Genomic DNA, 13,324 nt, shown 5'->3' with positions numbered 1-13,324 from the left:
ACACATTCTAATATATTTTTTTAAAAAATACATTTGTAGGAGAAATGCACGCGCAGAGCTCTTTTTAAGTTACATGTAAACAGGAATTACAGTTCGATGTTATCGTTACAGGGAAACTGCTCATTGAAATGTGGAACGCTTTCGCCGGCGAGTCGGATGTAAATTAATTCATCTCAATTGCGCTTGACTGAACAGTTAAAATTACCATTTTGTCTCATGGAATCTTGAAATACGCAGTCAATAATTAAGTGAATGAGTGTGATTCAACCGATTCTGGGGGTGATACCTGCCAAACTGCAAGTTTATTGTAAAACATTGTGTGCCAATGGTTTATTTTTCGGCGGGCTATTTGTGTTTTCAGGAAAGTTGTTCAGAGTTTTGCTGCTCTCTCGAATACAGTTGTGCCCCAATATGTTACTGACCGGTGGTGATGTAAACTTAAGGTTCTTTAGATTTCTTTAGAACTCTCACTGCATTTCAGGGCAACACTATTCATTTCACTGTGGCTAGGAAGAAAAGATGACAAATTGAGAGAGAACGTCCGATCGAGTAAGATTAGTGCGACTTCGAATTTTATCATAGTTTAAAATAATCGAGCGTGGAATAAACAAAAAACGAAATGTGGAGAAACATGATTGGTTGGGAGTAGTTGGCAGGAAAATGTATCGTGTTTAGTGAGGGCGCCATCTATTGTGAATAGCGAGCATTCGATGACAGTAATTTACACTGAGCTGATCAGAAATCTGACAACACGGCAAGTAATTTGTGAAGAGATTATTTACCCTTCAAGATGCACTCGTCTCTTATCATGTGGTTTATTCTGTGGCTATCATGTGTTACTGTGATCGTATCCGCAACAGTTGATGACATTAACGGTTCAACCGGGTCAAAGGCATCCACGGCTCCCACGGAAAAGAGCGACAGTCCAGATATCGTTAACGTGAATCAAGATTCACGCATCATCGAGAAAGCCATCAAATCTCTTGAAACAAGTTTGGAGAAAAACCTCCAGCGACTCATACACGTAGTCAACGCTACATCTGGTGGAAATCGTCCCGATGAACCTGGTAACTTATGCTTGATTATGTTGTTGATTGTGGAGTTTTTTTAATTATTATTTTCTTCTGGTTTGTGCTTAATTTTATTGCATTTTGTCTTGGGCAGATACCTTTTCATCGTGTAAAGAGATTTACGTGAATCACAAGTAAGTCGTTAAGAAGGAAAGAACCAAATCGAAACAAAACACAATTTTTAGTCTCAATGTGTCTCTCGGAAAGAGCAAACTAGACGTTATAAAACTAGGATAAAGGGCCATTTGATATTTCAGGATTTTGAAGCGTCGGAAAGGATAAGCTAGCTTTTCTTTTAGAGAAAAACTACCAAAAATGTTTTATAGGTGGAGCAAGGCATAACAAAGACGAGGTCTATATTTAATGTTGTTTTATCTTTTTTTTTTTTTTTGTCTTGAGTTCCGTTCTGACCAGTAGCTGGTGTTCGGTAGCCCCGACTGAGTTGAACTCGTCGACCACGTTTGTGAATAGCCAACTGGTTTGCTTCCTGCTAGTGTTAACCATTAAATGTTCATCTGCATTATTTGTTTCATCATTTGCTTCCATTGGTCCTGAAAAACCCCATTGGGGGAGTGGTCAATTAAGATATATATAGAAGATGTATATAAAACTGTTGGAGCGATCTGTGGCAATTTGGTCACGAAAATTGATAAGATGTACATATAGTTTGTAACTACAGTTTAATACTACTTTATTAGTACATGTTTTGTTTTGCAATCAGATGGGAAGGCAACAAAGCTTACCTTCTCCAAGTGGGTTCTGTGAAGATTCCTGTTTTCTGTTACATGACTGGCCTTGGGCCATGCGGCGGCGGTGGATGGACCCTGGTCATGAAAATTGATGGCGCTAAGGTATGACGTGTGCATTCTTTGTCCAATCGATGTTAAGAGTCAGAGATGAAACGCGTTACGTAATTGAGACTCACTGCACATAGATGTTGAAGTTGTAACTTGTGAGCGCAGCGCTTCCATATATTTTGACTAGAGAACTGGGTTGGTCGAATATGTTTTCTGTAAAGTTTTCCAAAAAAGTTAGCCAAAACTGCTGCTTTTGACCAGGATTTATATGGAGACGTCCAAACGTTATTGTGAAACCCTTTTGTGTCACAAAAATGTTTACTGAACAAGGCAAAATAAAGTTATATTGTTTATTATCGCGTGGTAAACACGCAGAAAAATCCCACCACAGGTTGTATTAATCATGTAATGAGCTCGTCAACGAAATAATTCCACGTTTTTAAACAGGTGCCCTTGATGCAGCTGTCGTGGAAGTTGGTGCAACCTCCTCTATGTGGCTTATGTGTATGACTGGATATTTTTTCACACTGTTTTTATTTTGTTCTCAATAGTCAACCTTTCGTTACGATTCCAACTTCTGGAGCAACAAAATCGACTTTAACTTTCCAGGAGGTAAGACTTTGTTTGATGCACAAGAGACCAAGTTACCAACCTACTGGAACACACCTTTCTCCAAGATTTGTCTTGGTATAAAGATCGGCCAACAGATGAAACTCATTCTCATCAACAAGCGTGCAAAGTCTCTGTACTCACTGATCGCTGACGGGCAATACCGCGCCACCTCACTGGGTCGTAACACGTGGAAGACGTTGATTGGTTCACAGGCCTCCTTGCAGCTCAACTGTAACAAGGAAGGTTTCAATGTTGTGAGTACGTCTTCTAATTCCTATTCTAAAGCCAGAATCGGAATTGTTGGTAACAACGAAAATGACTGTACCTCTTGCGACTCCAGAATCGGGTTTGGTACAGGAGGGACTCCCGATGACTCCAACGCGTGTGGAAACGTGGCAAAGCACTCGACTGATAATGGAGAGAAATTCATCAAAGCCATGGGTTACATCCTGGTGCAGTGAGAAGAAAACTGACATAGCAACTTTAGACTGACCTGTAGAAGATAGAAAAATAGGAAAGTGCAAATTTGAAGCTAAAATGATATTGACAATTTATCTTTTGTCAGTAGGTCCTGTCAGTTTTTTTTTTTATTATTATTATTTTTTCTGAGAAACAACTGTAGAAAATTATATAACAAATAAACGTGTGTTGGGAATTGACTTGTTCAGCTGATGTCTGAGTATTTTTCACGTATGCATTACACGAGATGAGTTCAACCCTCGAGATTCAAGCAACTGGTGTTCATCCTCACAAATCAGGGAAACTTTGTAGAGCGCAAGTATCTTCCAGAAGGTGAGGCTTCTTAGATGGGATGCTCTAATTGTTCGCCACTGATAAATTCAGTCATTTTCTTGAGCAAAGATCCCTGTCAATATTAAAGGCTCCCTACTAATTCCCTTAAAATAATCCAACAATAACTCTTGTTCCGTCTAAATAAACCACCATGCTCCCTTGGTTGCTAAATAGGCCACTGTGAGCCCAGAGCTTGGTAACTGTGGCGCAGTGATCTGAGCTTTATTATCCTGTGTACTATGCAGACGTCTTTGTCTCGTTCATGCGGCGGAATTTTTTTCTCCTTTACGTGGCGGCGAGTCACCATATAAAGACCTGACGGAAACCGCGCATGAAAAGCCTCTGGCACCCTACCCACCCAGGGGATACCATATCCAAAGCGCATCTCCATGGCCTTCAGCTGAGTCGCCAGTGAGTTAGTCAACATTCGATTGATTGCAGCACTTCTTTACTATTCATGATTAGGGAAAGACCTTTGCAGCCATCGTTATGGTCGTTATGCGACGCTTCTCCCCGCTAAAGCGTTGCGTTACGACCCTAATTCTGGCTGGGAAGGAGACTAGGAAAAACTGGGGAAATAGAAAAGCCCCTGTTTAACTTCCAGCAGTCAACAATGGTTAAAAAGTACGTGTGCTGTGTTTGACACGTACAGGTAAATTTTCAAAGTTTTTTGCGCACCTTACTCACAAAGATCTGTATGTGTAGCTGAACGGAAGTTCAGAAGAAGTCAGTGTTCAAAACGTAGCTTCACATTTTTTTTCAAACTCGCTCACGCATTGGCCGTGATTTGGTTTTGTTTCACAACAATGTCTGATCCTGTTGTCTTGTTTTGGCCTTCATGCGCGCGAAAGGTTTACAATATTTCTATCAATGAAAACACTTTTCAAAGTGGAAATGATTCAAATGTAAACATTGGCCTTCGTGTGGACGGCGAGGCAGAACTAATTAGTTCTGAAGGAGACAACGTATCAATTCCAGTCCGTCTGCAAACCATGAAAAAAAAACAAAAAACAAAACTGAAAACAATATGTCTCGTTATTTCGTAATCACTGAATTGAATGGGTGACTTGTCTTTAAGACATCATATCCTGTGTCTTTGTTGTTTTTGGCTAAATGGATTTTAAATGAAATGTCAAATGCTAGGTTTCCACGGGCGGTTTTATTTCTGCAGGTGCATGGTTTCTCAAGTAAATTGCTTCCACTTCCTGCTTTTCTTTCTGCAAACAGAGTTTCCGGACTCTTTTCGTACGTTACTTTCTCTGGATAGCAATTTAGATACAATGCAAAAATCATTTGCAAACTGCAGCCGGTTTGATTTTCTTTTCTTTTCTTTTCTTTTTTTTTTTTTTTGGCGGGGGGGGGGGGGGGGGCGGGGGGGATTTTTTAAATGAGACAATATATGGCGTATTTAAACCAAGGGTATTTGTTTGTTCATTATGATTAGTCAACGAATAGCGCCTGACCCAGTTAGAAAACGCGTCATTTCTGACGGACTGTCAAAAAAATATGGAACAATTCTCAGGCAACCATCAGGTAAGTGCCATCCACATTCGCTAATGTGTTATTTACAGATGAAGAGATTCATGGAGCTCCATCCGCCTTAGCGGAAAAACATCATGGGTTAACTGATTAAACTGGGTAAATAGGCGTTGCCTGTAAAAGCACCTATTTATCGTGGTAGCTTTCGTAATTAACCATTTAGCTTATGATTTCAGCAACTTGCATGATCAAGAACTTTTTTTTTTCTGATGATTATATCACCTTACTCCTAAGCAAGTATAATGGCCGTCTGCGAAGAGCGTTAAATCTTCACACGGCTTTGTAAACATGCGTTCAGTTGCATTAAACTGTCAAACATAAGGAATAGTCGCGTCTGTCATAAGGAGTAGTCGAGAACTGAACGGTGTCTTTTTTCTTCAGCCATCGGCGTAAGACCTCGAAGATCGGATCTGCGTTCCGTGATCCTTACCCTTTGAGGACTATTTTCTCAGGTAGATATAAACGGATAGTTGACTGGGCTGTTTCAACACTTTACTTATGTACACTTTAAGTTCAATCTGAACTAAAACAAAATGTTTGAAAACTGATATTCGTGTGACAATAAAAGTAGTATAGCTTAAACAGGGAACCATAGCCGAAGTTACATTTGATTGTTTTGTTCCTTTTAGCAAACGTTCAATTTTGACTTTGTCATTGACCCCATAATTACACTATCGAAAGTTAAGACGATAGGTAAAAGTAAATTCTTCATGCAACCCGGGGTGTATCGATAGCAAAAGGTGTGATGTTTAACATTAATATGAAAAATAGATAAGTTGTTTATATTAAACGAAGTCTGGTAATTCTACTTATGATTTGGAGAAGCATCTCGTGATTTCAATTACATTTCGTGTTATTTACCATTTTTTCAGTTTGGCCGAAAAGAATTTTGAGGATATCATATCTTTTTTTGACATCTATACCCGCACTGGCAATACGGCTTAACAAGCCCTGGATATGTTGCCAAAAACAAACGGCAAGAGTATAGGACTGTACGTAAGACATCACTATTCCAATAAATAATTGATAGTTGCTAATGACTTCAACTGAGATATTATGTAAACAGGAACACGAAGATGTTATCGCGACTCGTTGGCATTTTAACGGATGTTCTTATTCCCCAATATCAAGACACAAATTTTCCTTACTCGTTCCTTGCCTTACGCATTGTTTTGAATGTAGGAATTTGAACCATTGTTCAATCTAGTTTATTTCAATAAAAATTTAATAACTTTCTTGAATATTTCTCGAAATAATATGCCAGCAGGATATTTTGTTTTTTTAAAGGTAAAAAAACGCCTGATTTACTATTTGCTGCAGATAATTTAAAAAAAAGTTATTATTAAATCAAAAGGTGTGAATGTCGTTTTCCCCTTTCCGAAGAAAATATTAGTCTTTCTGCTATCAATAGCAAAAAAGAATTCTGGCAAAGCAATAAAATTACTGAAGCAAAGCAGCTCATTAAGTGTTCCACTTTTTGACTAATGGAGGCGGCTGTTTTCCTCAAAACCAATTTCTGTTCTCTGTCATATGGGAGATTTTGGATGTGGAGATGGACGATGGACGCCGGTCATGAAGATTGACGGCAGCAAGGTATATTACAAGCTAGTGTAAGCCAAAGTTTTCAAAACTCCTTTCGGAATATTGAGTTGTTCCAGACCAACCCCTTTTAAACCATTCATCACGTTTGAGTTATCTCTCGTAAATTCAATTCAATAGCAGCAGGTCTTTGAAAGGTTATTTTCTGCTGTTTCTCCTCAGATGACGTTTCATTGTACTTCGGGACACTGGAGCGACAAAAATGAATACAATCCTTCTGGAGGGGAGACTGGGTTTGACTCACAAGAGATTAAGTTACCGAACTACATCCTTCTCCAAGATCTGTCTTGGTATGAAGTTCGGCCAACAGATCAACTTCACTGTCATCAACGAGCACGCCAATTCTCTGTACTCACTGATCGCTGACGGGCAATACCGCGCCATCTCATTGGGCCGTAACAAGTGGAAGTCCCTGATTGGCTCGAAGACCTCCTTGCAGGAAATGTGTAACAGTGAAGGGTTCAATGCTGTTTGTACTTCTGATATCCATTCTAAAGCAAGAATCAGCATCATTGGTAATGACTAAAACGACTGCGCCTCTTGTGACTCGAGAATCGGGTTTGGTACAGGAGGGTATCCTGATGACTCCAACACGTGTGGAAACGAGGCCAGCCGTGGGTCAGATAATGGTAGTAAGAAGATCAAAGCTATGGGTTACAGTTTGTCTCAGTGACGTTCCAAAGAAACTCAACATTTTTCAGTTTTGGAAAGAAAATTAGCTTTGCACAAGACTAAAACATCGTAAAAGGCATGCACCGTAACTTTAGTAAGTAATTTAAGCTTTCATTAACGTGTATCATGCTACTTCATGTAAGTCAGTGCTGTTTGAAAACTAATAAACCTAGTGACGGGACACAATCCGACTGCTCGTAGTTTGATAAGTTCTTGAAAAATAGGGCCTGGACAGGAAAAAGCAGACTTTTCCATAAACTTTTCACGCTTTATTTCAATTGAATTTAAAAATAAATACAAATGTAAAACTGATCCGCTGGTAGCATTGGGCTAATCTAGGCAGATCAGTTATTATCAAATTACTTAAATAACAAAATAATACATGATTGAAAAAAGAGATTGTACTTTAATTAAACCAACTTTACCGTACAGTTTATGAGAAAATTGGAAGAAATAACAGACTCATGTTTTACAGCGCACATTTACATGTACACTCGTTTGATACTTGACATAAACACTTGAACCCCGCTAATTCGAACACGGTTTTTCCCACGGCCCCTTCGAATTCGGATTTCCGAACTGTAAGTGAAATAAACTGCACAAGCTGCGATCGAAAGTATTAATCAGTTGACTTCGTTATTAACATCGGAGACGCCTTTCGTTCCCCAGACCCAGCCAGCTAATAGCGTTTTTGCAGAATTGCAGAGCAGGTCTCCGAAAGTTTCAAGAGGGTGAGCCGCAGCCAACAGAGACCCCGTCTCTAAAAGATACAGAGCTAGGACCTTCTACCTCGCAGCCGTATCCAATCTTTCAGAATATGTAGTGCGCTCTGCTGATCGACCGTTGGCATCTGAGATAGTTTCAAAGGATGTTATGATACTAGAAATAGGAAGAGAGAAAGTACCGACGAAAGCAGAGAAGGCTAACTTAGAGAGGAGTGGAGAAATTATATCAGGCGTCGAGATTGACAGAAAGTGGATGCCAAAAAAACTTCACCAAGAATTTAACGAAATTATTGGCAGCTGAAATGAAAGGCTTGTATTTACTGTCAATCGCAACTTGCGCAATTTTTTTTCTTTTTTAAATGCTCAAGAATCGAATTCGAAGGGACCATCGCCATCTCTGCTTGGCAAAAGCACCGGGTAGAGAACTACCACAAGATATTATGGGTTCAGTGATTTGAGAAAACACACAAAATTAATTATGAACACGCGCAAAATTTATTCAAGGGAGTAAAGACTGTCAGTTTTGAAAACAATTTTGCACTCTTACAAAATTAAACATTGATTCTAGGCTACTAAAAATATAATAAAGAATGGTAAAATTAATTCGGTGGTTAAACAAAATGTTTTAACGATAATAAATAAATAAATAAATAAAACTAGACGCTCTAAGAGCGTTTACTCGGGCTTCGTACCGCAGTATCAAATCGTGTTTTACGAAAATACGTATTGGACACAATAAAAACAATTAAAGCATCAGGATATTTTTGGCAAAAGAGTTCAGCTTAGATATTTACTATTCAAGCTGTTTCGTTGAGTATCCTCCTAATCCAATCGCAAGTTGTGAGTTTAAACCATTTTGGTTCAAGAATGAAACACAGCTGTCCACGCATTAATGGAGAACTTGTTTGCAAAGAATTTTCCAGGTCTTTTTACAACTTATGGGGATTACATTGTACATGCTAGCAGAAATTGTACGAAGTTGGTTTACTGGTCGTGGTGATCCGAGTAAATTGTGCAGCTGAACATCTTTGCCGTGTTGCGATCTTAAACCCTTTTCAAGAGTCTTATTTCCTTTGGAGAGCGAGTAGATAAACTCCTTCGCGAAACTACAGTCCTATGGCAAGGCGCAAATTGCATTGCACTTAAGTTGTGTTTTTTGCGGATAACTTCCGAGAATTTGCGGCCCTTAACGCAGTTTATGAAAAAATATTTAAGTTGCATATTTTATTCAATCAAGGCTGGAGTATTTTTAAAAAGGAACTCATTTATAAAGGGAGATGCGGCATTCTGTTTTAATATTTATTTTGGTTTCATACTCGTCGGTTCATGTCACACAACATGATTTTCTTTAGCAGTCAGACACAGTTTTCTTAAAGAATTGGCGATTGCTAAGATTGCTAAATATATTTGAACTACTAGTGAAATAAATTTGGATAAGCTATCATCCATGTATATTTTCCTTAGGACTTGGCAAGAACGTTAACATTGGTTCGTCAATAATCCCACACGACAATTCCGAACACAATAGAAGTTTTAATTTTCCCGCACAATTTGTCTCCAAAATCTTACGTTATTTGTTTTCCTGCACCCTATTAGAAAGCCAACTAACTTGGAGGTAAGATATTTAATTCAAGTTACCGAAAGTCTTATCTTTACAAATTTGGAGATTGACATATACTGCGCGGTGCAAGAAACAAGTCGCATGCTTTTAATGAGCTACCAGTCCAAAAACGTTTTCGTATTTAGCTCGTTTTATTGCAATATGATTTGTTTTACTGCAATGTTCTAAATAATAGCAACAGTAGCCACATGCAGTCATTGACTGCCTATTTTTTGTCAGTGTTTTCGAGGTTTGAACTCATACCGCGATCGCCTCAGTTGTTATCTCACGAGAACGTTTCGAGCTTGACCTTTGCTTACCTGGCTGGCTTTCAAGCAGTATAATTCGTGGACCGACCCTTTCCGAAAACGATCGACATCTTTGTATGTGAGATGAACGTATAAGGCGCGATTCTAACCAAAACGTTCTTCGCAAAAGACCGCATTCTGTCATGAAGAGCGAGCAATGTCGCGTTTCTCGTCCCCAGTTTCCATGGTCTACGCAAGGAACGCCTGGGACCATGACCCCCCTTTTGGCGACCAAAACGCTTGCATTTTATGACTCGGGTTCTTCTAGGGAAGCCTGAGTAATAATTCTACCAGAGTGTAGAATTAATTCATACACAGTTAAAAATTAAATGCACCATTTTGACCAGAACGGGCCTCCATACAAAACACCTTGAGACACTGACTAATGCAATGAATTACCTGCGTTTTATAATGAAGTTTGAACAAGCACTGCTGTCGCCCCTTTTAAATGCGTTGCTGTTGCCCCCTCTTTCGTCCAATACAACGTTGAAATCTATCAGGGGAAATTGCAGGTACTGGTGCTAAACCTTGTAGCTGGGGTTGGGGAAGGCGCTAGATATAAATAACAATATTATTCTCTCTTTTGCAAGAACCCTGAGTGGACAAGGCCTCGGAAACAATGTGGTTTAGTCGGCTGAGGCCTCGTACCCTGTACACCAAGTGTTTTTTTTTTCTTTTTCTTTTTCTTTTTCTGCAGCGTGACATGCTCCAGCGAAAAGGTGTCATTCCTTCCCTTTTGTATCCTACTTTGAGTTCGAGCTCAAAATGTACTGTATATTTCTTATCTTATTCATGAAAGTTTGGTGGCACCTCAAGACAATCTTCAAGCGTTTCATATGAAATGAGATCTAGTAATTCTAAATTGTGGTTTAGAGAACCATCTCCTGATTTCAACTACCTTTTCCACGATATATCATTTTCCCAGTTTGGTCGGATAGTATTATGAGGGTGACATAACCGGCATTAATACCTTTACTGTGGATACAGTGGTTCAAATACACAATAAAGGTATACAAATACAAGCAAAACAAACAAACAAACAAACAAAAAACAAATACAAAATCCCAAATGAACAAATCAAAACAAGTAAAAAACAAAACAAAACTAAATAAAAATAAACAAACAAAAAGCAAACAAACAAACAAACAACAACAACAAACAACAAATAATCCTGGAGATTTTGCCACAACGTACAAGATGTAGGGCTATAGCTAAGACATCAATATACCAATAAATAATTGATAGTTGAGTTAAAATCTGGCAACGGTTACCGACTAATGCGTTTACGTCGTATTCATGTAAAAGCTTTGCTTTGCACTAATGCACTAGGTGAATCTAAATTTCCTATAAGCAGAAGGAACGGAAAAAGTACTCATTTACATTTTATGGACGATTCACATTCCCCGATGTCAACACACACACACTCTCCTTACTGGTTTGTTGCCTTAAGCTTAGCTATAGTTGGAAGAATTTGAACAGCCGTTCTCTCTAGTTGATTTTACTAAAACACACAGTAACTCTATTGATTTTTTTCTCGAAAAAAAAAACGCCAGCAGGTTTTTTTTATTGCTTTTCGAGATGAAAAATACCTTGAAATGTGATATACTGTTAAGAATTTTAACAGGGAGGAGTTTCGTTAACCCTCTTTCGAAAAAAATACTTGCCTGTTTACTGTCAATAACGAAAAAAGAATGCTGGCAAAGCAGTTAAAAGAAGAGCAATCTAGCTCATTAATGGATGTTCCACTTCTCTACTAATGGGGATCCGCTGTCTTCTAAAAACCCTCTGATTGGCCATAACTTCAAAACGGAAAATGCACAGCGATTTGGTACCCAAAAAGTCAAATATTGACTTTAAATCTCTCAGTTCATTTAGATACAAAGAGAAGTTGGTCGTTACAAAAGCGAAGCTTCGTATTGGGATTGAAGACTTGTTCAGCTCTCGTTTCCTCTCACTATGTTTAATGTTTTAATCTTCGCCATTTTATTGGTTTGTTCCGCTCTCGTACAAGAGGCAACCTGCTCTAAAGGTGGGTTCAGTCCTTTTTATCCTTTTGTCTGCGTTTCTTAAGACTCATTTTCTTACAACAATACACGCTATGTATTTTTTTCCTGTCTTCTTTCCTTACAAGAGGCCAAATTTGATCGAAATAATTAATACTTATGAAGATTGATAAGGAAAGCGTCCCTAATGGGTTGTTCGCTTTATAGCTCGATGATATTTCATCTTAGAAAGTGACTTAGTTTTATTAAAATTTTCCTCTTTGATTCTAAAACCAGCACAACATGACAAAATGAATTTCCCGTTATTGGACGAGGGAAGGGAAATTTAAAAAATTGCACTACAGTGCAAATTGATAGAGGCGCGTTTGTTTGTTTTTTTCCCAGTTATGTCATACACGATCAATTCTGTGAACGCGGGCACAATTAAGGATTTGACTACTCGTGATATTTGAAAATTTATTTACCTTGTTCTCGCCTAAAAGCTCACGCAATTTTGAGACAATTTTCAAATTTCACTCGTAGTGTAAGTTCTTAATTGCATTCGTTTTCATGTGATTACTTAGACTAATTGGCAAAGAACCAAATCGGTCTCTTTCCAAAATAAAATTTCAGCTGGTAGGATTTCAAGGTCAGCAAATTATATTTGTATTCCATTGCCTTAACACCATTAACATTGTTTTAGTGACAAAGGAGGAGACATCTTGCTCCAATTCAATACTAAAGACATATAGGTTTCGGTTTAGCGTCAAACCACAATGTAATTATGTAAATTATTCACGATATTTGGGCTGTTTGCCCCATTAACCTATTGTCAATAGAAATTCCTGGTGGTCGATTTAAGCGGAATTTGGTTTTAAAATTGTTTACCGTTTAAAATTGCGCAATGTTGTCGTTTCTTTGTTTTAGGGGTTGAACAAAAAAGGGCTAGGTTTTGGCTTACTGTTAAATCACAACCAAAAAACCACAAACAAATATAGATCATTTACGATATTTGGCTTGTTTGGCTCATGAACGTAATATACTAATGGAAATTCTTCTTGAATGATTGAAGTAGAATTTTTTCTTAACTTTTTTCCTTGAAGTCTACCAGCAAGTATCATTGTCGATTTTGTCCTTTCCGCGGACGGCCGGGTGCATTAATGAACGTCAAATCACTATCAATAGCGTTGACAGGAAGAATTTTGTCGTTGGTCCATCAGGTCAAAATCGACCCTTGCATCTTTATTGTACACAAGCGATATATTGACAGCAGTTCTAGAAGTTACTTTTGTTGTTATTTTACAATATTCTTTCCTTTAAAAAAATGATATCGAAATTTTGAAGGATAAAACAAGCTTCGAATTAATCACCCACCTCCTCTAGTTCTCTAGAAGTTCCTTGAACAACGTTAACGAAAAAAAAAGTACGAGGAGAACGTTCTTAATTACGGAGAGGCTGCTTAAATAAGGCATGAAAAAGAAAAACTTTAATTTGTCAAAGCGAGGTATTTTGGCCAAGCTGCATGTATGTTGTTGAATTCTAGCAGTAATTTCTTTTCTAACAGTGAAACATTTTTGTTTTGCTTAGGAGAAAATATAGTATGTAAAAAAATATAAATAAAATGCAAT

General features: G+C 38.2%; 1 protein-coding gene across 1 annotated transcript; it reads left to right on the top strand.

Moving 5' to 3' along the window:
* Window positions 1-790: 790 nt before the first annotated feature.
* LOC145484268 (putative skeletal organic matrix protein 5) lies at window positions 791-3,144 on the top strand. Its single transcript, XM_081462908.1, has 4 exons — window positions 791-1,067; window positions 1,165-1,204; window positions 1,792-1,921; window positions 2,419-3,144. The coding sequence occupies exons 1-4, from the start codon at window positions 791-793 to the stop codon at window positions 2,938-2,940; spliced, it is 969 nt and encodes a 322-aa protein (XP_081319034.1). The 3' UTR covers window positions 2,941-3,144.
* The last annotated feature ends 10,180 nt before the right edge of the window (window positions 3,145-13,324 follow it).

Source organism: Orbicella franksi, chromosome 4 (genome assembly GCF_964199315.1).
Source record: "Orbicella franksi chromosome 4, jaOrbFran1.1, whole genome shotgun sequence".
In the NCBI taxonomy this organism is placed as follows: Eukaryota; Metazoa; Cnidaria; class Anthozoa; order Scleractinia; family Merulinidae; genus Orbicella; species Orbicella franksi.
The sequence above is the reverse complement of the archived record's forward strand: the minus strand, read 5'-3'. Positions and strand labels throughout refer to the sequence as shown.

Coding starts and splice junctions, on each gene's coding strand:
- LOC145484268 (XM_081462908.1), top strand. CDS start 791: ATGCACTCGTCTCTTATCATGTGGTTTATTCTGTGGCTATCATGTGTT. Junction 1,068..1,164: donor AAATCGTCCCGATGAACCTG/GTAACTTATGCT, acceptor TGTCTTGGGCAG/ATACCTTTTCATCGTGTAAA. Junction 1,205..1,791: donor GAGATTTACGTGAATCACAA/GTAAGTCGTTAA, acceptor TTTTGCAATCAG/ATGGGAAGGCAACAAAGCTT.